Source organism: Anas platyrhynchos, chromosome 19 (genome assembly GCF_047663525.1).
Source record: "Anas platyrhynchos isolate ZD024472 breed Pekin duck chromosome 19, IASCAAS_PekinDuck_T2T, whole genome shotgun sequence".
Lineage (NCBI taxonomy): Eukaryota > Metazoa > Chordata > Aves > Anseriformes > Anatidae > Anas > Anas platyrhynchos.
In genome coordinates this window covers 8,262,906-8,290,048 of record NC_092605.1, presented here as the reverse complement: position 1 = coordinate 8,290,048, position 27,143 = coordinate 8,262,906, and the positions used below count along the sequence as shown (strand labels likewise).

Genomic DNA, 27,143 nt, shown 5'->3' with positions numbered 1-27,143 from the left:
ACTACAGGTTCACAACCTACTGGATGCTTATTACTATACCCTATACGTACAATTTTATTTGACCAGCCGTTAATTTCTCCTTTTTCTTTTCTTTTTCCTTTAGAGGGCTGGTGATTTTTTGTTTTTACACATTTCGCGCTGCTCGTCTCCTTTCTTCTCAGCTATCCTCTTTGTTTTGGGACAGTGGGACCTTCCACTGGGGACCTCCTGCCGTCCCTTTACCTGCTTAACATACCCCACACCGTTATACCTGAACAATCACTTTGGAATATGCAAGATTAGTGGAATTTTCCACTGCAAAACCACATTTTTGCTGCACGAACCACCTCCCCAAACCCCCATCATAATACAAAATCATATCTCACCGCAAAACCGCCCCCCAACGCAACACCCCAACTTCATCCCTCCCCGCTTTTCCAGCCTCTCCCATCCATCCCCAAAACCCCGTGACTCCAAAAAAAAAAATAATAATAAAAAAAAAGGGCTAAAAACCCCTCTAAATCTCCCCAATTACTCCGGCGCCGGGGCCGCTAGATGGCACACGGTGGCCGAGCATCCCCGGCGCAGGCTGCGCGGAGCGGGGCGGAGCGGAGCGGTGCGGAGCTGCCCGCGGGGCTGCGCGGAGCGGAGCGGGGCGGCCCCGCCGGGGGCGCGCCGGGCGGCTGGGGGGGCACCGCTGGCCCCGCTCCGCGCCCCGCTCCGCACCCGCTCCGCGCCCCGCTCCGCACCATGCGGCCCCGCTGAGGACCCCCCCCCCCCCCAAGTCTCCCCAGCTCGCTGCTGAGGTTCCCCTTTGGGGGATTGGGGTGGGGGGGGGGGGGCGAGGGTCGCCCCCTCCCCGCCGCCCCCCCGCCTTTGAAGGATGATCACAGTCAACGCGGATGGCAAGATAATGGTCAGAAGATGTCTCGTCACCTTGAGACCCTTTAGGTAAAGTTGGTTGTCTTGGCTCTGGGATGGAAAGCATTAATATTATTATTATTATTTTATTTTTTATTTTCTTTATTTTACCATTATTATCATTATTTTATTCTTATTTGCGCCTGGGGTTTGCGGCTCGCTGCTTCTTATTATTTTAATTTTATTGTTATTTGTGCCTGGTGTTTGCACCTTGCTTCTTCTTCTTATTTTAATTTCATTTTTATTTCTGCATGGGGCTTACCGGGGGCATTGGTGCCACCTGGAAATACCAGGCGTCCAGGCAAGTTTGCCCGCAGGTCAGTGCCGTGCTGGTCCTGCAGCGCTCGCTGCCCACCAGCTCCCCGTTCACTCCTCACACCGGTACCTTTTGGGGGATTCATTTCAGGGCTGTTTGTGGCTGCCTTTTTTTTTAATACCTCCGTCGGAGGTGTCGGTACTCACGGGAGAATTGGTTCCTCTGGCTTGGATCCGCTGCTGCTGACGGGGATTTTGAAACCCACACCTGAACTGGCAGCAGGGCTGGGGCTGATACCGTATCCGTGCCTGAAACCCAGCACGTCCGTGCCCACTCCTGGCTTTTTCTTCCCCCCGTGGTTGAACTCTCCTCATCCTTGCCTCCATGCACTGGCTTTCCCCCTCTTCTCCTTGCTCTCCAGCACCCTCATTTCGCCAGGGATGCTTTTTGGTCGCTCCCAGACCTGCGCCACATGGGAGGCACCGGTAATTGCTTGGATTTGTTTTATGTTTTCTAAGGGGAGCAAAAAAAAAAAAACAACACACGAGGGGAAAGCGAAGCGTGGCGTGGGGTGAGCTGAGGCTGGCAGTGCTCCCCCCTGTATGGGGGAGCCTGGGACCACCGGAGGGGTCTGACCACTGCCTTTCTGCTGAGCCCAGGCTGCTGCTCGCAGACGGTCGGTCGGGAGGATGGGGCTGTGCTTGTGCCGCTCGCTTGCGCTCGTGTTTTGGAGATGTCCGGCTCCGCCTGGCTCTGTGTTGCTTGCCTGGAGGGATTCTTGCTGCCGGATCCTTTGGCAGCGCCCTGGGGCTCAGGGACTTGGCCAAGGTCACAAGGGAAAGTGGTGGCGGAGCAGAGGTGTGAGGGTCCCTGCAGCTCAGGGTGTGGGGTGCATGGGTGGCTCAGTAGGATGAAAAGGGGCAAAGCTTTGGGGCTGTGAGCGTGCAGCTGTGGGAGGGCAACAGCCGTGAGAGGTGGGAAGGATGCTTGCACCCCAGGGGTGTGCTCAGCACAGCTTTGACAGCGGCTGCTTGCTTCCTCAAGTGGGTTTGAAGTCCCCAGGTGGAAGGGACTGGGTTGAGCATCCCTCCCCCTGTGCCCCGAGCATCGCTCCTGGGGCAGGGCAAGCTCATCCTCAGCAGTGACCTGGGATCAGGGATTGAGTCTCAGGGTGGTCACAAAGACCTGTTAGAGATGAGGATGTGGGTGGGGGGCTGTGAGGGTGAGAATGCTCCAGGCTGGGGTTTTTCTGGTGTCCCACACAGTCCTGCCTGCATGCCCTGAGCTGGCTTCTGCTCTCAAACCAGTGCAGACCAGTAAGGACACCACTGCGACCAGCAGGGTTTCTCTGTGGACCAGTCAGGTTTTCTTCTATAAGAGGAGAAAGTCCTGAGACCCTCTCCCAGCTGTCCCAGTGCCCAGCTCAGCACCCCCTGTGTTGGTGCCCTGCTGATCCGGACCCCGCTGTGCCGTGGCCCTGTGGGGCTGTCACCTTGCTCCCACCCTGGGCGAGTGTTGGCTGTGCCCTGGTCCAGCTGTAACCCGGTGCAAATCAGCTCTGCTCCCCTAAAATCAGCACCCCCAGCCGATGTGAACTGGGGACAATGTGCAGGAGCCAGGGAAGGTGCTGCTGTGGGGGCATTGGGGATGGGTCCCATAAATCAGATCCTTGTTTCTGTCTGGGCAAAGCTGCGCTGCTCAGCAGAAACCCGTGGTGTGATCCCCTGCCTGGTGTAGGCTCCTGGCAGCGGTGCCATCAGCAAACAGCGAGCAGGGAACCTGACCCTTTGCACCAAAACATTTCATTAATCACGCTCCAGACATGCTTAGCAAAGCAACGCGAAGCCCTGAGCCGTGAAAGCGCCTGCGGCAAGTGGAAAAGGGAGAGAGAGAGCAAGCCAGCGTGTGAACGGGTTGTGGAAGTGCCCATGGATGGCTCTGACCTCAGCCTCAGCAGCGAAAGGAGGGCGGTTTGTGAGTGCTGGGGTCAGGCTGGGATTTACCACGGGGCTGGGAGCGCCCTGCTGCAGCTCGCCTGGTGCTGGGTTTTGTGGAGCGTGGGGTGTTTGGGGGAGTTTGCCTGCTGGGTACCGAGGGCAGGCTTTTAGCGCATCTACAACGCTGGTCAGAAGGAGAATTTGCTCCGCGGCCCCTCGTGGGGGAATATTTCCCCCGTGATATTTCTGTAGGAGACAGAGCAGTTGGCGTTAGTCCGGCTGCTGCTGTTGGAAATTGTGCTTCAGCCTTTGGGCTCCGGAGACTCGGGCATTGAAAACCTGTCTGATACGAGATACCAGCCCTCGGCATCCCTGTGCACTCGGGTGATATTCCCAATTTTGTCCCAGCAAGGCACCGCAGCACCGCGTGCAGCTGGCCCCGGTGGCACAGCCCCATCCTGCTGGGTGCTGCTGGCCCCCTCGTGGTGCTCGGTCCCTCCGGGTGCCTCCAGCTCTTACCTGCAGGGCTAAAACCTGCGATGAGTGGGCAATGCTTCTGCTCCGCACTGACGAGCCAGGGAATTTGGCTTCCTCCTGGTTTGGGCACGGAGCCACAGCCCTGATTTGTGAACATTGCAGCGCGAGGTGGACGTGTGGAGGGATTTGGCACCAGAGCCGTGGCCCCGTCAGAGCGCCGTGGTGGTGGATTACAGGTGGCAGGCAGAGCCAGCGAGCAGGGGGGGCGGATGTCATTTGGGTCCCACAGAGCTCCCAGCTCAGTTGCTGGAAGAGCTGAGCTCTGGTAGATTTACCTACTTCGTGCCGTTCATTTTCCGGACAAGGAAAATTTCTGCTCGATTAAGGCTGGGCCAAATGTCTTTATTCCCCAGGAGCAGGGCAGCATGAGGTGAACAAGACGGGGTCCTCTGCTGCGAGCCGCCCCTGGAAGCTCCCTGCTGCCGTCGGGCTGGGTCTGCTTCTCCTCCTAAGCACCTTAATTTGGGTTAGGCTCTGATCCTCATTTTTATTTAAAAAAGAAGAAAAAAAAAAGCTTCCTGTGTCTCCGCCACTCTCTGTAATCCAGTCCAAATCAAAAAGATTTTGTCTGCTAATGAGATGCCTGAGCACAGCTCACCTCCCAGCCTTTCCCTCTTCCCTCCCTTTCTTCCCGGAGTTGAACCACCGCTCCTTGCCAGGTTATAATTATGAAGATTAAAAATGCGTAAACAAGCTCTTGCATAACGATGAAGATACTGTCAATAGGAGGGGTGAGGATAAAGAGCGGGAGCAGCTCCGGTTCCTTCAGCAGCCCTCCCTCGGGCGATGCATCCCTGGGTGCCCCTTGGGAAGGGGCAGCAGGCAGCAGGTGGGCTCCGCAGCACCTTGTGCCCCCGGGGGACCCTTGGTCACGGGCTGAGCTTTGACCTCCTCCTCCTGCTTGTGCCTCCTCCGCGAGGCTGTTGTCCTCTGCCCCAGGGGTGAATTCTGCCACCCCTGCTTTGCCTCTCCCCTGGGCACAGGGCAGGGTGATGGGGACAGGCAGTGTGGTGTGCCCACGGTCCCCAAATCATCACCTCCCCAAGCAGGTCATGCGAAGCCCCGATGCTTTGTAGCATCAGGGATGCTCCGCAGCCTCTGCAGTCACCTCCCTGCCCGAGCTGAGCCGAAAGCTCCCTGGGAACCCTTCCACAAGGTCTGCTTTGGGAGGGGGCTGAGCTCCCCGGGGTCATCCCTGCGTGCTCACAAGCATCGGCCACAAACGAGCCTTTAGGGATGCAGGTCTGGGTGTGATGTTTTTTATAGCTTGGCTAAACTGCTTCCCATCCCCTGGGGCAGGCTCATTCACAAATAAAAGGGCCTTGGTCTGCTTCATTCCTGGAGTGTCTGCATGGGATTTTAGGCTGTTTTACTCAGGCGTTTGAACATCCCCTCCCTTGGTGAAGGCAGCTGTCCTTGTGCCTGGCCGTGGGTATCCAAAGAGATCCGTGAGCCTTCCCGGTGGCATTCAGCAGGGCTGTGCCCCAGCCTGGGCCATGGAGCAGGGCCAGAGATGCCACACACCCCACGGGCAGCAGCTTCTCCTCCAGGGCCACCAAATGAATGCTAACGAGGCAGGGCATTGCTTTTTCTCTTGATGAGCAGGTTGTGAGAAAGGGCTGGGGAGCTGCAGAGCCGGTGCCCAGGTGACCCTGATCTGCTGCGGGACCCAGCTGGGGAGGGGTTGGGGAGGATAAATGTGAGTGGGGGGGCAGGTGGCTGCTTTTTGGCAGGGGCTCCTTGGAGCAGAGGGCTTCCAGCAGAGGAAATGCTTTGCTTGTGAGCTGGCTGGGTCTGGGGTGTGTAACTCTGGGGTGAGAGGAGCGTCGGAGCCAGCGCGATGCTGGTGGTGTCCCCAAAGGCTCTTCTTCTAGGGGGCAGCCCTGGGGGCTCCTCTGTACGTTCCCTGGGAATCCCAGTCCTTCTCCAGCCTCCTAGTGCTGTGCTTTAGCTCTCCGAAGCATCTCCTGTAGTGAAGATGTGTTGAAGGCAGGCGCTGTGTTTTACCAGCAGCGGGTAATAGCAGTGCTGATGTGCCGGAGGCTAGGTTTATGGCTGGCTCCTAATCCCTGCCTTTTAACTACAAAATAACGGTTAGATGGAGGGCTGCAGAGTTCCTTTCTGAGCTTTTCTTTGGAAAAGCGTGATTTTGGTGTTAGGTAGCTGTGCTGTATTTCCACGTGTGAGTCCTGCACCCTGTGGTTAATGCTGTGAGCTGGGGAGTGCGCTGCTGCTGCCCGGTGTCCGTGGCTCGCTTCCCTGGGGCTCAGCGAGGCAGAAATGCCAACGAGCACCTGTACGGGGCTGTTCAGCACCTGTGGGGTGCAGCTATTTAAAGTCAAACCCTGTGCTCCATCAGGATGTTTGGCTGCTGTCTCTCCTCCTTGGAACTGGCAGTGGAAGGCGGCCAGGCGCTTGCTGGGCTCGGCTGTTTGGGCACGCTGTGATCCCGCCAGCGGTGGCCAAGTCCATGTCTGAAAGCCTGAGAGGGCTTCCTGGCCTCTGGAAAGCACCCTTCAGCACGAGCTAGTGCTGAAGAACCCTTTTATATCTCTCAGAGGAGAGGCTGTAACGCTCACAAATCTACACTGAGGGTCCCTCATGGACAGGATTTTCCGAAAATCCTTTCTGGGAGAAACCTCCCAAGGTGCAGGGTGACGTGGAGTGGGCTCTGCGCTCCTCTCCTGGCTGTCCCCAAGCGCAGCGTGCTGTCCTTGTGTGCTTGCCCTCCAGGGAGGCTTTGTGTGATGCTCCTATGGTGTGTGCTCACCCTGCTGCTTGTGCAGAGCCCTGCCCTCAGGCTTTTCACCTCTAAATTGGAGAGCAGCACCCCAGAGAGCTCTGGCATAGAGAGGAGCATCCCGGAGAGCTCTCATCCTGCCCACAGAGGGACCAGGGGATTTGGGGGATGATTTCCCAGTCAGCAGAGGTCCCTCCCTGGAACAGGGCTGCCTGTGCCTTGCGTGCGAAGCAGACACAAGGGGAAACACCGGTGGTCTAGCCATGGGGGGAACAAAAGGGTCCTGTGTGGTTTTCTTTTTAGCTCCTGTGGAAGGAAGGGAAGGCACAAGGTCTGTCTTTTCTCTGGGCCCCCTCTGAAGGAGAATGGCTATTGTCTGAGCGGTTCCTGCAGCCTGCTCTGCCCGAGCTTTCCCACCCCAGGCACGGGCCCTCGGCTCCCTCTCTAGGCCTGTCCATCTGAGCAGGTCGCAGTGATTTTGGAGGGTGGATTTGGGCTAAACCCACTGGTTTGCTGCCGGGCTTCAGGCAGGAGCATCCTGGGGCTCTCATTAAGTGTGCGTGGCTCTGGCTGTGGTGGGAGGCAAGGTGCTGCTTTTGCACTGCAGGGGCAGCAGGGATGCTCCTTCCCCAGGCTGGAGGAGTGAGCAGGGGCTGCCCTGGCCACCTCTGCCACGTGTCCCCAAGCAAAGCAACTTGTGCTGGGGTGCTGAGGGGCTGCCCTGTGGACCCACAGTGCACAGGGTGGTGGGGATGTCCTGGGGCACCCTGCACGCCTCCTTACAGCGCTGCTTTCCCTCCTGCAGGATATTCGTGCTGGGCATTGGATTTTTCACCCTGTGCTTCTTGATGACGTCTCTGGGAGGGCAGTTCTCAGCCAAGCGCCTGGGGGACTCGCCCTTCACCATCCGAACTGAAGGTAAGCATCCTGCCCATCCTGCCTGCTCGATGACTGCCCGTGGTCCAGCTGGAGAGCGCTGGGGATGCCGAGAGGATGGTGCTTGGTACATCCCAGAGCTCCCCCTGGTCCCGCAGCAGGGTCACGGAGCCTGTTAGCATCCCTGTCCCCATGCTGAGTGCAACCAGTCTGGGTCGTGCTTACTAAAGTCTGGTTAGGAGGGATTTTGGGCTGCTGGGGATGAGAAGATGCATATGAGGAAGGTGAGCAGAAGCTTTGCTGTGGTTATCCTTTTAGAGGAGGTGTGCTTAAATTCACCTGCCCGGGACATTCCCCTCTGTCCCAGGAGAGCCCCAGCAGCCTCGGGAGCTTGAGGAGAAGGGGTGAACACTGGAAGGGCAGAAGTTCCTGGTCCCATCCCCAAAAAACTTTATAAAGCTGTGGCAAAACTATTCTTCAGCCTCTTTCTCCCCTTTCTGGATGGGGTAGTGGGGTCCCTTTTCCCATCCTCACTCCAGTCACCAATTTAACCCAAACCCGAGTCCCCTGCCTCCCACCTTTGTGTGTCTCCTTTGCCAGGTGAGATGGATCAGGGAGCAGCAGGAGCCTTTTAGCACACCTCTGACTCAGCTGGGCTCCCTGCTGTAGGCGATGAAGCCAAGATGTGTGAGCTGGCTCCCCATGCTGCCCCTGAGCTCTGGGGTGCTCCTCACCAGCAGGGAGAGATGTCCCCGGCTCTGCTCGGGGGCTGCACGGTCTGGGTGTGTTTCATTTATAAAAAGAGAAAAACATCTATGACCTAAGCCTTCTAATTTTTCTTGTCTTTGGTTGGTCTGTAACTCCGGGCAAGGCAAGTGCTGCTTTGTTAGCAAGCTCAGGAATTGTGGCCAAATCCATTTTAAGTCACTGGGTGGATTTGCCGACCCAGTCACTGCTTCCAGATGGTTTGCTGCAGGTGTGGCTGCTGCCTTGCCTCTTCTTGGGGGAGGTTTGGTCCATTTATTGTCCAACACACTGCCTGGAAGAGGAGGGAGGGCTCCTCTCCTGTACCTGAAGCAGGGGTGCTGTTTGGTGCTGGGGTCCCTGCGTGTGGGAAAACCCCATCCCTGGATGTCCAAAGCCCCTCTGGGCGATGTGAGGCTGCAGGAACCTCGGTCAGAGCTCTGGGGCTGCTCTGCTTGGGGCAGGGACGTGAGCCCGACCCCATGGAGGGGTGCTGAGCTGCGCTGGACTCCTGTGTGATGGGGCAAGGGGCGGTGGGACAGAGACAGATGCGCTTTTATTAGCGCCGCGAGGTCTCAACAGGTCTGTTTGAATAATACACGGGCATTTAATTAACACGTGTTACAGATCCCAAGAAATATTGCTGGCTGTTACCGTTGCTGTTAAGAGCACGATGCCGGACTGGAGACGAGCTCGGAGGAGCAGGTTAATTTTGCTGGGCTGATGAGCTTTGATGCAAGCAGCGATGGGAAGCGGGCCAGCACTCACAAACCCGCACGGGTCCAAGCCCAGTGGCTCTGGAGGAATTCCTGGGAGCGTGCTCAGATCTGCTGAGCCCCCTGGTTTGGGAGTCCTGGGACAGGCTCCCCATCTACAATGAACCGAGGTCCTCTGCAGTGCTGCCTGGCTGGGCAAGGGGTGCTTGGGCTCCTCGGGGTGCTGGGTTCAGCGGCCCCTTCTGAGCATCCTTCGTTAACAGATTAATTTTGTACTGCAAGCCAGCAGCATCCTTCCCATCTACTCATTTGTGGGCTGATCCGACAGAACAGGAGCTTTTACTGGGCTGCTTGGCTAGCCAGGGTCCCATCCTGCTCTGGTCCCTGTGTTGGTGCTGGTTGTGTCCGCAGGGTGGAACTGGAACATCCTGGCCTGCAAATAATCCCATGTGATTATTCTATCCTATGTAATCCTATGTAATTATATGATCATTCTGTGAGTGAATAATCCCATGTCCCAGAATTTGTGGGTGGCTGTGGAGAGCCAGGGATTGGACCGGGCACCCAGGGGCTTCAAAATAATTCCTACTGGAGAAATCCTGCTGGCTTGTGGAGCACCCATCGTGCTGCTAATTTATAACCCAGGCTGGGGCTGTTCCTGCTTCTCCTCCGTGTCCTGCCCAGCCCAGCCCTGCCTCTCGGGTGCTGCAACCCAAAATCTGCCCCTGGGTCTGATGTGTGCTCACCCAAAGGGTGCTCCGAGCAGAGCAGGGGGCTTAGGGGAATGGCACGGACTCACCCAGGGCTGTCTTGGCTTGGAGCTGCGTGAGCAACAATCAAAGCCAAATGAAGACAGATGTAAGGCCAGAGTGTGAAAAGGAGAAATGGATAATGTCACAATCTAGGAGCTAATCCCCTTTTTAATTTTATTTTTATACGTGAATCCGCTTCCAGGAGGCTTTCTCCAAGTTTTCTGGTGTGTGCCAGAAATCATGCCTCGGATGGGTTCTCTGCCTGGCGATTCGATGCAGCAGAGGCTTTGCCTCTTAACGATAAATAAAAACCTTCAGAAATGCGAGTTATTTTATCCTAATCCGCTGCCGTCAAGTAAACACAGACAAAGGTTCCTTTGTTTTGAAATGGCCACCGAGAGAATTTGTTCTACAAACAAAGATCCAGATGAGAAAGAGAGAACAGACAAGTCTATAAATTTTGAATGTGGGAGACGCTTTGGGAGCAGCTCGAGACTCGAGAGATTCAGGTTTCTGTGCCCTCGTCTCTCCTCCTGCTTAGAATTTGAAATGTTTTTCTTATTCTTTCTCCTCCCGAGCTTCTCTGCTTTATTTTACTGCTGGAGTAGAGCTGGCCTGGGGCAGGGGTCTGATCCGAAAACCTCACCAAAATGTTTAATGGGCAGAGCGGAGCAGCGAGCGCTGGCAGGGCGATGGCGGCTCTGGGGCCCTGGGCTGGTCTCGGTGATGATGCACAGCCTGCTGCTGCGGGGCTTAGCAGAGGAAAATAGGTTATTAAGTGTTAAACCGTGATTACAAGTGGCTGGAATATCGCCTGCAACTGCTGTAGCTAGTTTAGGAGCGGCAGGACTTCTGATTGTTGTTTTTCTCCCATATGCTGGAGCGGAAGGTGCTGCAGCAGCCCTGGGGATGTGTAGGATGGGTCTGAATTCCCAAACCAGCCCTCGCTGCTGGCTCCGAGAGCATGGGCTGAGTTCTGCTGATGCTGGTGGTGCTTGGGTGTGAGTGCTTCGAGCAGCTCTCATCGACACCTTTGGGATGTGTTTGCTGGCTGAGCACTGGGGCTGTGCCTACTGATGCTGCTCCTGCAGCTGCCTCTCCAACCCAGCCTCAAGCGGTTCCTGTCCGGCTGATGCTCGGCTTGAGAAGCTCAGCACCTGCCTTTTTTCCCCCAAAACAATCCCCCAGCAGTGTCTCCAGATGGCTTCCTGCTGGTGGCCGTGGCTCCTACATTGTGTTTTCTCAGCCTAATGGGAAATGGGACGAAGGAAGGGAAGGGTGGTGCTGAGCTGCTTTTAGCACGTCCTCTGTAAGGCTGCTGCACCTCGTCCTGGGTTGCTGAGATGTGTTTTGGGGCCAGATCTCCTTGGGGTTGAGGTTACTGACCACCTTATGGGATGAGTACCAGGTTTCCCAGGCATCCTGATCTGCAGTGCTGCTTTCCTGGGCTGCCAGGATGGCTCCGGTTCATTGCTCGGGACTTGAGGACTCTCAGGAGAGAGCTAGCAGCCAAAGCACTTTGTGCTGGAAACGATTCTGAGCATCACCTGGCAGAAATCCCCCCCTGCTCTCCCGAAACCAGCCCTTGTCCTGTTTTACAGCTACCAAAGCTCTGCGCCTCTCCTGCGGTCGTGGCTTGCTCCGGATCCCGGAGTCTCACCTGCTTAAAGCAATTTCTTCCCTCAGTGAACACAGAAGCGGAGAGGTTGTTCAGGGCTGTGCAGCACAGCTCAGTACCTCGGGGCTGGGATTCCTCCCTCAGGAGGAGGGATGCTCACGGAGGGGGAGTTGTGCCGCAGCAGATAATGGTGAAGGTTGCGGAGGGTTTTGTAGGGCATCTCTGCCGTTCCGGAGTCACAGCACCATGAAACGACGGGATCTCGTGTTCCTTCAATGCCCTGAATGGCTCCCTGAGGAGCTGAGCGAAGAGGCTGAGCAGAAACGTGAGAAAACCGAGGTGATCCCCTAAGAAGGGTCCTTTGCTCTCACTCCTGCCTCTGCTGGCTCCCCTCCCGCTCCGGCAGCTCCCCGGCTGGCTCAGCCTGGCCGGGTACCTCCGTCCTTTGTTCTCGCAGGAGATGCGGAAAGGTCAAGCTGAGCATCGCTAATGATCAGAGAGAGCTCGAGGAGCTGTCGTCCTCCTGCAGCTGGGGGAGGAGGAGGTGTGCGTGTAGCCCTGACCTCTCTGTGGAGCTGATTGTGTGGGGGTGGCTGGGCTCTGCTTGTGGGGTCCTGGCTGCAGCGAGGCGCTGCTCAGCCTGGGGGGTTAAAACAGCGCACAGGTGTCTGTCCTTATAAATCCCCCCTCCTTCTGTCCTGGGAAGGGTTATTGCTGCTTTTTCCCCTGCCTTCAGGCAGGGAATGAAGCTCTTTTGATGGGAACGTGGCTTGGGATGAGCAAAACCCCTCCAAGTAGCTTTGCCAGCCCCTCTCAGCCGACCGTCTGGGTCTTGCTGGAGAAACCCCCTGGGAGCAAGTGCTTGGGCTGCTGCCTCCTGGGCTGGGGATGAAGGGCACGCATGTACCTTTCCAGCGATGCTCACGTTCCCTTTGCTTTCAAAAGGTCGTGCAGGGTTATCAATTTGTCTTACTGCCTTTAGTGCATGCTGATGATGCCAGGAGAGAACTGCTTGCAAAGCCTCGTGCCCCCAAGTGGCGGTGATGGGGGGACATGAGCAGAGCTGGGACAGAGCTGGGCGGGTTCAGCTGGGCAGACTCAGCAATAATTATTCCCAGTTTCTTCCTGGGTGAGTTCCAGCTCTCCCCAGGGCTGCCTTGGCTATGTTTTGTCGTTGTTTGCTGAGCAGGGCCGGATAACCATCTGCAGTGGCTTGTAAGCACCTTGTCAGGATCCACTGCTGGAGCGTGAGCGCTTCGCCTGGGCAGCAGCGGGGCGCGTGTGCAGGCGGGGGGACGGGAGCGCTGTCGCAGCACTGTGACCTGAATTCAGATTTGGCTTATGCAAAACTCTGGCAAAAGGCAGCGGGAGGCTCCCCTGCCTGATATCTACCCCAGCGGGGTGGCTGGTGGCTTCCCCAGGTCCCTGGGGTGGGTGCTGGTGGCACCAAGGCTGCTAGGAGGGTGCGGGTCCTGCACATCCCCGCAGGTTATTTCTGCTGCTGCTGCATCGAGAGCTGGGTTTGAGTCTGCTGGAGCTTGCAGGCAGCTGGAGGGATGCCAGCCAGGTGAAACCTGCCTGGAGAAGTGTGCCAGGCAGCTCTTTGGTACCCGGAGCCTGCCTGCAGCTGCGGGTGAGGTCCTCCAGCCCCTGCAGTGCCTCGTGGCTGGCTCTGCTGCTGTTGCCCCCATCCAAAGCTGATCCTGGACCAGGCTGCCTGGCCAGTGCCAAGGCAAACCGGCTGGTGCTGGAGCACCTCCTTGGCTCAGGAAGCAGATCCCAAATGTGGAGCGAGGGCTTTCTGCCTCCCCCACCCCAGCCCCGCTCCCTGCCGCTCCTGGCAGATGCTCGGGTGCTCCAGGGGCTCTTTTTAGTAGATAGCTCTGCACGCAGCTGCAGTGATGACTTCTGCTGCTCTGGCTGTTGGGTACAGGGAGGCTTTGTTAATTATTGGTTAAAGCCATGCTCGGTGATAAGAAGTGGCCACGGGGAGCAGCTGCGGGTGGCAGCAGCTCTGTCTGGGGGTGCGGGTGCTGCTGGCACCGGGATCAGGTGGAAAAAGTGGAATTTGGTTAAAAATACCCATCCTCTCCTTGTGCCTGAGTCTTCTGGAGTCCCCTAGGATGCCAGGCAGGGATGTAGCAGAGGGGCTGGGAGTGTTGGTCCCTGTGCAAGGCCGTGCTGCCTGTTGGGCGCTTTGCTCCCAGCTCAGCACACCCCCGTGCTTGGGGTGCACAAGCCGTGCTCGAGCCTCCAGCCCCCTTCTGAAAAGGGAGCTTAAAGTGGAAGCATAAAACTTCACAGCTCTTATTAAATTGCTATTCCGGGCAGGGAAAGGAGCCCTGTTGGAATAGGGGGAAAATAAAGACATCCGTGTGGGGTCCCCATTTATCTCAGTGGCTCAGCTGCGTTAGCTTGGAGATGGTTTCTCCCAGTGGCAGGTTTTTGGGGAGGGATGGGGCACCCTGCATGGTTTCTGTGTGCTTGAGGAGGGCTCAGCACACAGATGGGATGCACATGGGAGTAAGACGCAGATGGGCACTTTGCAGGGCAAAGAGGTGTGGAACGAAGCCGGGGCTGAAGTGGTGGGTGAGGCTTAACCCCCCCTGGGCGCACGTCTCCTCCCCGAGTGTCCGCTTGGCACAATCACTGCCCAGCACCGGATGCCTGCAGGCTTGAAAAAAATAAATTTAAATGCCACCAAACTTAGTGAAAGACAGCAGTGCTGGTTCACAAGCCGTGAATTGATGGAGCAGCTAATTGTGATGGGGTGGGAGCGGAGGTGAGCGATGGTCCCGCTGTGTGCCGTGTCCCCCGGCGCTGCATGGGGTGGCTGTGGGGCTCAGGAAGCGCTGTCCCCTTGGTCCTTGTCCCTTTGGGGTGAGCCCTTTGTCCAAGCAAAGCCCAGGGCTGTGGCCCCCTCCTGCCCACGTCCCCCCTGTGTGGGACCAGCAGCGCCCCGCTGGCCCCCGGCGCTCCATTATCTCCATGAGCAGCGGCTCCCTGGGGAATGATTAAATCAATTAATTGATTTTCTATAGCTCCTAAGGAAGTCAAATGGCATTTCCATCAACCTGCGATGAGCAAACACCCCACCACGGCCAGGAGGAATGTTAATGGCTCTCTGTGCTTTTATTACCCCTTTCACTCCTAAATCAAAATTCATCCTGAGCCCGGGAGGCAGCAGGTACTTCAGAAAAGAAAGCTAGCACAGCGGGAACCGGAGCAACCGCTAAAAGCTGGAATTTTCCCCACTGATTTATTTGTTGCTGTGGCCAAAATTGGGGGCCCAGGGCTTCATCCAGCCCGGGCAGATGTTAGCTCAGCCCCTTCCCATGGCTCTGCTGATGCCCAGCTGGATGCGGCCGCTGAGCGGGGTGGTTTGGAGGGAGGGATGAGTTCTTTGCCCCCCTGAAACGCAGTGGCAGGCTGCCCAGAGCTGTTTGGCCGGTAGTTTTGGCTGGAACAAAACCGGTGGTCATTTTGGGAATGTTAAATTAGAGAAGCTCTCAAATGTGAGGTCGTAAATAAAGTTGGGCGTGCGGTGAGGCAGAGGGAGCGGATGGGGCACGTGAATGCCAGCCTGGAAACCTTTGAGCCAATTTCCTGCCATCCGTGGCACATCGGCTCCCCAAAAATGCCATTTTCCCTGGGCCAGCAATGGGGGCTGCAGGACAACCAGCTGGTTAGGTGCTGGTACCCTCAGGGGGTGCCTCTCTTGTAAAGATGCTGGACGAAGAGATGTTGGGGCTGCCACCTAAGCGGGGGTCCCAGCTCCAATTCTGGGGTCCAGCTTTGCCCCTCGGTGCTGAATTTGCCCAGCGCAGCCCCGGAGCTCTGTGTCCTTCGGGCTGGGGCACCGCCGTGACCGCAGCTGATCCAGTCCTTGTGTTTTAGGAAGCAATTTAAAATCGATGTTAATCTTGTTGTTTGGAGCAGCCTCGCCTGCGGCACGAGGTGTTTGCAGTGCTGCAGAATAGCTTAAGATGCAATTTAAAATAGTGCTGGCTGGCGAGAGAGGAGCAACTAAAAATACCCTGCGAGCACCCATTTAAAAAAAAGTGGAGAGGGGGATGGGGAAGAGTTTTTTTTTTTTTTTAATTTTTTTTTTAAAAGTAAATAAATAAAATGCTGACCTGCAGCTTATGCTGGGTTTGGGCGTGTTCTTGTCCTCTCTCCCATGGGACTGGGGACAGGAGGAGACAACCGGGCTTGTTTTCCCTGCGGTGTGACAGCTTGTGGCAGGGCTTCTGGGACCGTCCCCACGGCCCCCAGGGCAGATCTCCGTCCCTTGGTGGGTGGGAGGGTAAAGAAGTAATAAAAATGGGGAGGGCGCAGCCCTGTGCTCTGTGTTGTGGTATCGAAACGCTCCTGTCTCTAAATGCAAGTGGCTGTTTGTACTGCTCAGCCTCCTGCCTTTTCTTATTTCTATGGAAATGCGGAGTGGGCACGTGTCAGCGGGGAGGTACGGAGCTGCAGCCCGGTTTCTGTGAGGATGGTGGGGGAAAAGGCGAGGTGATGGGGTGGGGGGAAGCTCCCGGAGCCCCCTCTGCTCCCTGCCAGGCATGGACACGGGTCGGTGAGTGGAGGCTGCCTCCGGGGAGGAGGCGAGGCTGGGGACCCCAAAGGGACCCAGGGGCCACTAGTTCGGGTCTGCCCTGGGACTTACGTGGTGCTGGGCTTCTGGGCTGTGATTTGAATGGATTATACTGGGGCCAGCCCTGGGCTGGTTGGCTCTGTGGCCTTTTAAGCTGCTTGAATCAAAAATGATAGTGAAGGTAAATGGAGGAGTGCAGGAGAGTAGCGGGGGGCTGCTGCCCTGCTCCCTGGGAAGGTGGCCACCAGCTTTCCAGCTCCAAGTCTCCATGGTTTGTTGTTTTAGGATCAGCCACGGGGCTGGCTGCTGGCCCAGGACATCTCCCAGTGCATCTCCCAGCTGCCGTGGTCCTGGCAGAGGGTACGGGGCTGGGGCTGTGCTGAGGAACCCCGGGAACATCTGCTCCTTCAGGAGCCTGCTGTCCTTTGGAGGAGTTTAAGTAGCCTGGAGTTGTCCTTTAAAGGAGAAAAACAAAGCAAAGCAAATGATGCTTTAGATTGAAATTAATTCAGCTGGTATTTTCGGTGGATGTAAGTAATATCTTACCATCTCTGAGCAAATTCCCTTCTCGTAGTGGAGCGTTCAGCTGTTGCAAGACAGCCAGGCAGGGATGTGACTTATGTCTGAGAAGGAGGAAAAAAAATCCCCAGCAAATCAGCCATGTTATGAACAGCAGAGAGAGACTGCAGAATCACATCTTAAATGTCAGGAGGATGTTCAAGGCCGTGCAGAGGGGGGTTGAGGCTGTGCCTCGGTTTCCCCAGCAGGGCTGGGCTGGGATCTTGGGGCTGCTGGGTTAGGGAGGCTTTTGATGCTCTGGAAACTGGGCTGGTTTTGGGTAGAAAAGCCCCATGCAGGGCGGTGTGAGAAGGATCAGGGTGAGGTGAGGTGCTACTGCTGCATCCCCGAGTGGCGCTGGGGTCCTGCACCCATGAGGAGGACACCACAAGGGGTGCAGAAGGCTGGGTGCCACCCCAAGCACCGTTTCCCCAACGTGTTCCTCTCTTTTCCCTGGCTCCTCGACATGAAGCTGGGGCTGCTGGGCTGGTGCTGAGCAGCGTGAGACCTGTCCTGGGCAGAATGAGTCTGAGCTGACCCAGGGATGGGAGCTGCCATCTGGGTCCGGGCACTGAGCAGGGCCAGGAGGCTGAAATCAGCCCTAGAAGCTGAGGGGACCGTGCTGCTCAGTGCGGGTGTTTCTCCTAGGAGAAACCTTCTGAAAACCTGGAGAAGCTCTGGGTGAGTACGAGCAATGGTGTAGCAGCCTGGGGTGGCATGGCGAAGATGCTCAGGGTCCCCAGATGTGATGCTCCAGCAAGAAAACCTCCTTCCCATGTGCTGCTTCCCCCCAGCGCAGCCTGGACTTTGCCCCACTCCCTCCCCACAGCCCCCAGCCCCACGTTGGGCTCTCCTGCAGCCCCCACCAGGACACCCAGCACCAAATTTTGCTGTCCCCACCAGGTCCACCTGCACACGGAGCAGGATCCACCCGTGTGCTTCCTGGCTCCTGCCACTGCAGCTTTTGGTGCCAGGTGGGCGCGTGGGTGGGATGCTCGCCCAGAGATGCTCCCAGAAGGTGCTTTAAAGACACCAGCGTCATTAGTGCCTTCCCTGGGGATCTGACCCATCCAAATCTGAGCATATTGGCCATCTCCTCCAGCGGTTCTGCAGAGAAACTATTTCTCCTTCCAATAGATATCACCCGGAGGGGATGCTTTCTCTTTTTTCCCCTGATTTCATCCAATTACCGAGCTGTGTGCTCTTCTGAAACACCATAAATAATTCTCCTCCCTCCGCTGTGTTTACCAGCATGTCTCACGAAATCCAGTAAGATATGATTGATTGCAATCATTATTTCATAGTGCTACTATGAAAACCTCTGTCAGGTTCGGTGATTGCCTTTAAAGAGTGTCTGCCACTCAGCAGACTGTCAGGAACCTGTCACACTTTGGCAAACTCCAATTAATCCGTTGAGCAGTTTTACTTGTGTTTTCTCTCCCATCATTGCTGATTATCGAGGGTAATTAGAATATTTCTCTTTTGTAATTAGCAGCTCTCTCGCTTTTTGTTTTTTAGAGGAAAGTGGCTTGCGAGGCCGTTTCGCTGGGTTTTCGTGCTGTTTTGGTTCAGGTTTGGGTTTTTCCTGCCTCCTGCCATGCTCTCGAGGATCTTCATCACGGGTTTGGAGGCTCAAATCCCCGCAGCCAGGCAGGAGCCCTCACCCTAGGCAGGTGTCTGGGGATGTGGCGTGTTCTGAGCTTGCTGGTGAATTATTTTAAGGAGTTTTATCCGAGGGGGAGCAGGCAAAATGCAGGTGGGGGCTGGGGGCAGCGCAGCCCCTGCCTGGCTGCTGCGAGTGCCCGCGTCGGGGTGACAAATGAACCCCGGCTCCTGCGTGTTTTAAAAGAGTGGCTTCAGCACTTTTCCTCCTTTCTTTGGGGCTCTTAATGAGGCAGGCTTTCCAAGAGATGTAATAATGGTTGCCAAAAATGTCAAATTGTCCTCGTTATCCTCCTTAAGCTCCTGGAACAACAACAACAAGGGGAAAAGCCAACGCCGGCAGAGGAGAGGCGGCGATGGGCAGAGCTGGGACTTCGCTCCAGGAGCCAGGGGAGGGCACGGAGGGGGGGGACACGTGTGCCAGGACAGCCCTGCGTTAAAGCAGAGACCCCCCCGGCACAGGGGGGTTGCAGCAGGGTCCCGGGGGGGGTTGGGATATGGGGGATGCCCATGGGTGACCCTGGGGGGCTCCGTGGGGAGGTGGCAGCCCCCCGGGAGGGCTTTTCCTGGCTCTCCTCCACGGGGACCTGTGTGGGGCTCGGGGCTAATAAGGGGCCGAGCTGGCTGCTCCCTGGGCTTTGCGAGCGGCCATTTAAATTTCAAACGAGCAGCAGGGCTAAATGAGTGTTCTTAATTAAACGAGGGCAGCCCGGCTCTGAGCGGGGCAGGCAGCAGCGGCTCTAAGTCATCCCTGCTCCCCTGCCGGGATCTCCCTCACCAATTCCCAGCACAGCTGCGGGCTCCTGATCCACCCAGGACACGTTTTTGGGGTGGATTTTTTGACTCAAGCCCATTTCAAAGCATTTTTATCGGTTCTGTCTTTGCCATATTTGCCCAGCTGTGTCTGGGGATGTCCCTGGCCCCTGCAAATTGGGCTCCAGGTTCCAAATTTCCGCTTTTGTCCCCCACAGCACCTTTTAATTGCACATTTTTCAGCAGTTCTGTGTTTTAGTGAGGAAGGCTGTGACTCCTGTCCCACCCAGAGGATTGGGCTCTGGCTTGGGTGATAGGGTAGGCAAAGGTGGCTGCTGCGTTCCTGGACCTGGCCGGGGTGGTCTGGGGCTGCTCAGGACCCCGAGCACCTGCAGAAATCTCTGGCTTCTTGCCATGGGAGCGCAGGGAGTGTTTGAAAGTCCCAGGAATGGATGGGACTTTTTTTTTTTATTTTTAGGAATTTCTTTCGCTCTTTGTTTTTCTTCCGTTTTATTGGATAGCGCCAGAAAAAAAAATAATGTGTTGTTGATAATCCCAGCCAAGCAGCAAGATTCCTGCTGGCCTTGGCGAGGTCCTGCTGGCCTGCCATCAGCTTCCCGTAGGGTTTAGGGCTCGGATGTAACCACACTCAGGTGCACGTGGCAGCAATGTGATGCTCCCACAGCACCCACAGAGCTGCTGGGGCGAGCACCCAGCGCTGCCCGGCTCCTTGGGGTGCTCAGGAGCCCGGTGCAGGGGGGGACGTGGGTGCCAAAGCCCCTGGATCAGCTGCAGTGCCCGATGCAGCCCTCCCGTGTCGGAGCTGGGAATCCCATCCTGCTGCCTGCACGGCTCCAGCACCACAGCATCAGGAGTCAAACCTTGGGAGATTTCCTGGGGCAGCCAGATCCCAGCATGGCCATAAACACCACGGTCCTTTGGATGCCACAAACATACAGATCCTACGTTCAGGCCGGTCCCTGTGCTGCTTGATGTGGGCAGGGGGCTGCACTCCGACCTTCCCACAGCCAGGTTTGTGGCCGTCTGTGGCAGCAGGAGAGGTGCCCAGATCCCGATAGCCCCCCGGAGCATCCGTCTGTGCATCTCCTGCTGCTCCGTAAACGAAATGTGTGCTGCCTCTCGACAAGCACATGTGAGTGGAGATAAGCTAAACGGGAGAAGTTGGGGGATTATGCGCTGATTAAGTTATTACGGACATGAAATGAAGCACGCTGAGATGAAACGGGAGCTTTATTTTCCGTTCCTTGGCTCGGGGCTCGGGGCTGCCTGTCACCAGGCAGAAGATCAAACCAGGACCCCGCGTGTTGCCGGTCTGGGGGCTCAGGGAGCTCGGCCGCCAGCAATTTCAGCACAACGCTGGTTGGTGCCGTGCCAGCCCGAAGCAAGCAGAGTGCAAAATGGGGCTGGGAATCAGGGGTTTTTCCCTGCTGGAGGAATTTGCTGAGATGCAATGCACAAACAGCCAGCTATTTCCAGAGCCTGGGGCACCCATCCTGTAGTTGGTTTGGGTAGAAAGGATTTCTTTTTTTTCTCTGCAGTAGGAAAATTGGTGTTGCTGGGAGGATGTGCTGAGGGAGGAGTGGGGATTTGCTCTGTTTCTTGTGCTTTTCCCTAAACAATTCACCTTAGGCTGCTGCCAAAGGCAGGATGCTGGGCTAGGTGGGTCCTGCAGAGTGAAAAATAGAAGCGTGTAACAAAAGGAGGCTTGTTCAGTGCTCCAGAATGAAGTTTGGTTTCTGTAAGCACTTGGGACAGGCAGGATCGGGTGGGTGTGCCGGGAGTTTGTGCCTAGACAGGGCTGGGGCTGGTGCAGCTGCTGGCTGATGGGATCTGCAGCAGCCCGGATAAATTTGGGCACAGGCAGGGATTAGTCTGAGCTCTGCACCTTGGGCACGACGATGGGTATGGGGCTGAAAAGCCAGGGAGGGGATGTGCAGGGCACGGAGACAGCCCCAAACACCCCAAACCCACCCGTGGGGCTGGCTGCACAGGGGCACTCGGGGTTGAAGTGTCGCGGGGGGGTCTCGCTGTCTCATCACCCGGCTCTGACCGTGTCCCCTTGCTCTTTGTGCCCCGCAGTGATGGGCGCGCTGGAGTCCCGAGGGGTGCTGCGGCGGATGAGCGACATGCTGGAGCTGCTGATGAAGAGGATGGACATCCTGGCCAGGCTGGAGAACAGCACCGACTTCCACAAAGGGGACGAAGCGCGCTTCCCTCTGGACAGGTCAGTCGGCTGCGCCCCCGGGCACTGCTGCTGGCCTCCAGTTCATGGGCACGGGGGAATTGCAGAAGCAAAAAGCCCCCCAGTGTGTTCTGCGGTGTCAAGACTCCTGGGCTGAGCTGCTGGCACAGCTCCCCAGGGCACGGGGTATGGAAAGATCTGCATCGGTGGTGTTTGGAAAGGTTTTTGGGGGGATTTCTGAAGTTCCCATGAACTTTGGGGTTACCTTGTGCCCACTGGTGGTGTGGCAGCGTGGAGGAGCCTCTCTTCACCGCTGTGCCGTGGCAGAGCTGGAGGTGGGTTGGAGCAGGACATGGTGCAAAGGGGCTGTGCTCCCTCTGCCATCAACCCCCAGAGCGAGCTCTGCTGCTCTGCGCTCCCGTTCTCCCTGCAAACACGTCTCCATCAGGCTTGCTGCCGCTGCAGGAGCACTGCAGGGAATGGGTTGCCTGCAGCTGAGGCTCCAAATCGCTGCTCAGGTGATGCCTGGCACCATGGGGAGGATCTGGGAAATCCCAGCCTCACCCGGTGCTGCTGTGTCCTGCAGAGGGTAAGGAGGTGTCTCGCCTCCCGTGCAGGCAGCAGCCCCAGGTGGGTGGTGGTTGTATGGTCTGCCCAGGATGTAAAGCGATAAAAATTAATCTAATATGGGTTTTGGAGGGAACAAAGCCCGGGTGTCCTGCCTGGCACCGAGCCACCAGCCCCACAGCTTCCTCTCCCGCCCTCTCCATCCTCCCTTTCGGAAATGCCAAGCTGAAACAGCCACTGAAATGGCTGTGCTTTGGGACACGGGGCTGAGATGTCCACTGTTGGAGCTGAGAGAGGCTAAAAATGAAATAGCAGCAAACTGGCCGGCCCTGAAACACTCGTGGCACGGCGCTGGTGCTCCCATGGTATGCGGGCTGCCTCCGTGCCACGTGCCGATGGCGTGAAAGGAGCCTTCAAATCACAACGTGCTGATTTACCAAAGAGATTTACCCTTTGCTAGGGAGGCTTTGAACCTTTATTCATACCAATTTGCTGTCACTCCACAGCCTGCAAAAATATAGTAGGTAAAGGAACTTGAATATGGAGGGGCAGAGGTGGGAAAAAAAAACAAAGGGCAGTGCTTGTGGCAAGGTCTGCGAGGCTGGGAGAATGCAGAGCAGGCTTTGCTCAGGCGGAGTGGTGACACGGTGACACGGTGCAGGGATGTGACACGCAATTGTCCCCGCTGCCCTGCACCTTGTCACCAAGGTCACCGAGGCTGCAGCGTTTTGTTTCTGCTCGGCGGCTGGCGAGGGTTTCTGCACCTCGGTGTTTCCACGATCATTTCCACTCCTCTCCCTCGCTTTCCTTCCGAGTCTCTTCTGCACCTCTAATGGAAAACAGAGTAAGAGAGCCTGCAATTAAAGGCTGGGCTGCGCTGAACTGAGTGCACGCACGAATTAGAGTTGCACAGGAAGCCTGCGAGTGCGCACTCCTGCCTTTTCAGTAATGTGATTTGAACCACTGAAAAACATCGTTCGTCTGCGTGACGGCAGCTGCTGGGGATGTTGTCGTCGCGGGGCTGGCTGGTGGCTGGGGGCATGAGCAGGACAGCAGCAATCCTGCCCAGGAAGGGACGTGGCTGCTAGACTGGAAGGCGCTGGCTCCGATCTGATGACGTTTTTGGCCAATTTCTCATTAAATGAACGAGCGATTCCAGGTTATGGTAATTTCTGGACATCAGCAGCCAAAAGATGAGCTTAGAAGTGTTTCTGTGAGCTGGCAGCGATCGCTTTGGAGGGAAACGTCACTCTGGGTGGCAGCAGCCCTGCGGAGCTGCTTGTCCCGGGTGGGTCCAGGGTGGTCTCAGGCACCTCGGAGGGACGAGTGGCCCTTGGGGACACGTGGGGGTGACACCCAGCAGTGACCCTGGCTGTGGGGTGTCACAGCTCTGGGTTTCTAATGGCAGGGCTGAGGGGGGGGGCTGATTCATCTGCTGAGTTTGGGGCAGAGAGACCATGGAGGATGAGGGCTGACAGACCTCCTCAGAGCATCCTCTGTGTTTTGTGACTCCTCTGAGATGGCACCGAGTGCTGGCAATTACAGCTGCCTCCGTTTTCAGGGGCAGAATATCCCACGGCAGGGGCAACTTCTGCCAGCTCCTCACCTTTTGCTCCTTATAAATTATCCCCTGGGAGCATCCCAAACAGTGGATGAAGCTGGTGGGGTTGATGGTCCTTAGTGTCTTTACACAGCTGGAAGGCTCCCCAAGATGGCAAAAATCATCTTCAGCTCCGTAGGTTCTGCCTGAGGCTGAGCATGCGTGGGTGCCTCTGTGCATCACCCCTGCAGGGCTTTAGGGATGGTTTTGGTACACCCAAGCATCCAAAATCTGCCCTAGAGGAGGTGCCCAAAGTTTTTTTGGGAAGATCTCTGTTTTTTTACGCTGGGTTAGGGGGCATCAGCTGCAGCACCCTGCCTGTCCCTGGGATTCCTGAGCCCTTTTCCAGCCGTTTGTGCTCCCTGCCCGTGCGGGAAGGTGAGCGGTGGCTTTTGTACCGAGCGCCAGCAGGCTGCCAGTCAGCTGCAGGAAAATCAATGCCACTGTTAATTGAATGCAACCCTCGTAAATCATCGGAGGGAAGGAAATTAGAAGTACTTATGGAAGCCTCCTGGAGAGCTGTTTGCTGGGCAGGGGAAATGTTAGCCAGCAGGGGAAACGCCAGTGCCCTGTTGGAAAGAGTTTGGGGAAGGATGGAGCGGGTGCGAGGTGGCTGATCCTAAATGGACCCCAAAAATGCCAGAGCTGGGGGCTTGGGGGAGCCCTGGTCCCCATCCTGGGGCTGTCCCCACATGGGAGGTGGCAGCAGGGGTCCCAGGCTGGGGTCTGCGTGCCGGTGCCCTGCCCTGCTGCCCCTCGGCCCTGCGTAGTGGTTAGCAGACGAAGAGTGTTATTTGCTAATGACTGATTAATCTTCAAGCTTAATTACTGCCAGGGCTCGGTTAATTTCCATGCGCTTAAAGTATTTGTTCTTGTAATCGTTACATGACTCCAAATTCCCCCGGTAATTACAGGTCTCACAGCGTGTCACCGAACGGATGGGGTTCCTGCGTCCTGCCCGGCTCCGTTTGTCCCCAAATCGCTGCCATCGAGGAGCACCTTGGGGATGCTGCTGCTGATGTTGGGGTCCCCGTGGCAGCACCCGGCTCCTCTCCCCCCTTGCTCCTGGGTTTGCACCCCCCCAGCACCTCCAGCTCTGTTTGCTGTGGTCAGTTCCTCAGCAGGCTTTGCTTTTTGTTCATTTTCAGCCCGAAATGTCGATGTGCCAGGGGCTGCCTTACGCAGGGCTTCGCCAAGGAGGTTTCTCAATGGGTTGGCACGTGGAGTTAAAGTGCTTTCCTGTTGGTTTGGAGCTGTGCTTGAGTCACCTCGGGCAGCTTGCGGCTGGAGAGCCCTCGGTACCTGCAGGAGATGGGGGGCATCCTCCCACAGTGCCCACAGCACAGCCCCACGTGGGCAAAATGGGTATTTTCGTCTAACTTTTGGGCAGGTTGCTTTTGGATGTCATTCTCAGTAGCTTGCCGTGCGTGGTGACATCTCCAGGGCCCCCCAAAGGCCATTTCTGGCAGCCTGCAGGCATCAGACTGCCCGAGCAGCAAATACCTCTGATTTATGCCCCAATAAAGCAAAGATTAAGGTACATCGAGGTGACTGAGCCTGTAACCCTTGTATCTCTGACCCTTCGTGTTCACAGGAATAAAACTCGCTGACACCTGTGCTTAGGGCTGGGCTCTGTTCTGCTCCACAAGGCGTTAGGGAGAAGAGGGCTGGGGTTGTGGCTGCAGCCTCGTATCCAGCTCGGGAAGGCTCCCCCAGCAGCTTATAGCATTCGTAAAATATTTTAATTAACAATCTTGATTGCACATCGCTGGCAAGTTCTGCTTGTGTGGAAATACGCGCTGGGTGCTCGGTGCAGGGCTGCGATACCCCCCTGATTGGGAAGCTGGGCCAGGTTTTCATCAGGGACCTTATTTCCTGGGAAATGTGCTGCCTGCTCCCTGCGAAGGCAGAGGCTCCCCAAGGGGCACCGCAGCTCGCTCAGGGCCTGAGCCTTTAAATGCATTTTTGTGCAGAACGTCACCTGCGGTAAATGGAAATTAAAAGAAATCGAAGCACTTCAGTGAGGAAAATGCCCCGGTATTTACAACGTGATCTGTCATTCGGACAGCCGGGGCCGGTCACCCGCGTGGTTTCCTTCCCACAATTTGCTGAAGTAGCTCGACTGGAGGAGCTCAGCAGCGGCTCTGCTCGTGCAGCATCCAATATTTGCTTCAAATGAGTTTCCCTGGCATGGTCCTGTCCTGAAATAATACATTCTCTGGGTTATTTGCCCGATATGAATTCACAAAGAGTGCAAACAGAGCCCGAGCGATCTCGGGTCTTTATTCAAGTATTCACGGAGAGGAGATTGAGCTGTTTGTCTCAGCCCTGAGATGTAATGAAAAAGATTGCTGAATACAGAGATACCAGAAATTATATTTGAAGCGTGCACGGTTCTGTGATATTTTTTTTTTTAATGCAATTTTTTATTTTTATCTGGTTGACCGGCCGGGGCTGCCTGTGGAGCATAAAACCCTTCTCGGTTGCACAGGGTTTAGTGCACAGCTCCTGGGGATCAGCGGCACCGTACCTGTGCTGGGATGGGATCTGGGGCACCCAGGGGGCCACCAGGGGCCGTAATGAGGCTGGGGAGCATGGGGAGCGTGCCCCAGCCCCACATCTTGCTGAACTTTGTGCCTTGTCAGCTATGGGATTCCCAAAAATGTGGTGTGCAGCAGGACTTGCTGCTGCCCTGTGTTTTGCTCGCTTTTGCCTGTTTTTTTCCCTATTTTTCCCTCTTTTTTTTTTTTTTTTTTTTTTTCTCCTTTAACTGTGCTTTTCTGCCAGGTTGATAGAAAGGCTTTGGGCTTTTCCTCTGCTCCCTATGGCTTTGAACCTTTCCAAACTCCCATCGTGGCACCCCACGGGGCTCAGTGTTTCTCATGGCCACCCATGGCTGTGTGCTAAGGCCAAGCAAAGCTTGTAGACGTGCTCCAGTACCAGATTTCTGGCGATAAATCCAGGTTCAGAACTTAAATAAACACAAGATGTGTGGCTGGTCCTCATGAATGGGGCACCTGGCCAACCCCCGCAGCCCCTGTTGTGAGCTGCGGTACAGGGGGCAGCAATCCGAAATTTGGGGAGAGCAGCAGCCAGCAGGCAACCTCCCTGCCCTAAGTTTTTTTTTTTATTTCCTCTTTGTGTTTTTGAGTGCAAGCCATCCCCTTGGAGGGGACTTGGGGATGCACACAAGGATGTGGATAGAAGGTTTGCCATCAGTGGCCCTTGGGATTTGGGTTCCCTGTCCTGTGGTGCAGCTGGGCAGACACGGTTTGTGCTCGGCTGTCTCTTCTGCCTCGTGTCTTTGGGCAAAAAAAAATCTTTAAAGAGGCAAATGACAGCACATCACCATGAACAAGTTGAAGTCCTTTGGTAAACGGCTCTGTACGAACGTTGCGTTTGTTGATGCATCTTCAAAACATCTGCTTTTCCCCATCTGTAGCAGTCCTCCAAAGTCACTGCTTTCAGCAGTTAATAGCAAGAAATATAGGATGAGCAAACAAATATGCTTAGGGTTTGTATTATGAAGACAACGCACAAAGAGAAAGAGATTCATCTTTTCATAATGCCACTTTTTATAAAAGGCAATAAAAATACGGTGCCTTGTAAAGGGATAAACAAGCTTGAGTCTGAGCCGCTGCTGCAGGGTTGCGAGCGAGAGACAAAGTGAAGGGAACCAAATTAATGTATAAAAAAGTAAAGGAAAATTCAACCTCTGGCTACATTATATGGCAAATGATCTGCCTGTGGGGAAAGATACATCTTAATAGCAGTTTTTGAAATGAGATGAATACTGTATACAGTGCGTTATAAGCCACCGTGTGATCTGAATCGTAATCAACACGGGGAAGTATAAATCTGAAAATAATAAAGATGAAATCAATATTGATGGTTAGAAGTAAAAGTACTGTATTTGCCGTAGTAAATGGTTTTAAGGTCCCAGGGAAAAATTTCTTCTAGAAAACCTGTAGTAATTTACTATAGTTTCAATAGCTGGCATAGCCCCAGTGCGTTTCGGTGGCATTTATATCGTCGCTAGAGAAAAATTTAAAAAGCAAGAAGGAAAGAAGGGGCCCGTTGCTGCTCCCTGTGCAGCAGGGTTGCTGGGAAAGAGCTTTTCATCCTGC

At 55.8% G+C, this 27,143-nt stretch overlaps 1 protein-coding gene across 5 annotated transcripts in view; it reads left to right on the top strand.

Moving 5' to 3' along the window:
- Window positions 1-642: 642 nt before the first annotated feature.
- The window catches only part of MGAT5B (alpha-1,6-mannosylglycoprotein 6-beta-N-acetylglucosaminyltransferase B), a 55,959-nt gene continuing 29,458 nt past the window's right edge, over window positions 643-27,143 (top strand). The window contains exons 1-3 of one of the 5 annotated variants that reach the window (XM_027471463.3): window positions 643-930; window positions 7,176-7,288; window positions 20,747-20,891. In XM_027471463.3, coding sequence (XP_027327264.1) covers window positions 863-930; window positions 7,176-7,288; window positions 20,747-20,891 — 326 coding nt within the window. In that variant the 5' untranslated portion in view covers window positions 643-862. Of the gene's footprint in view, window positions 931-1,503; window positions 1,642-5,359; window positions 5,477-7,175; window positions 7,289-20,472; window positions 20,570-20,746; window positions 20,892-27,143 lie in introns of those variants that run through there. The other 4 variants (XM_072025688.1, XM_072025689.1, XM_072025690.1 and 1 more) reach the window with 4 other exon arrangements.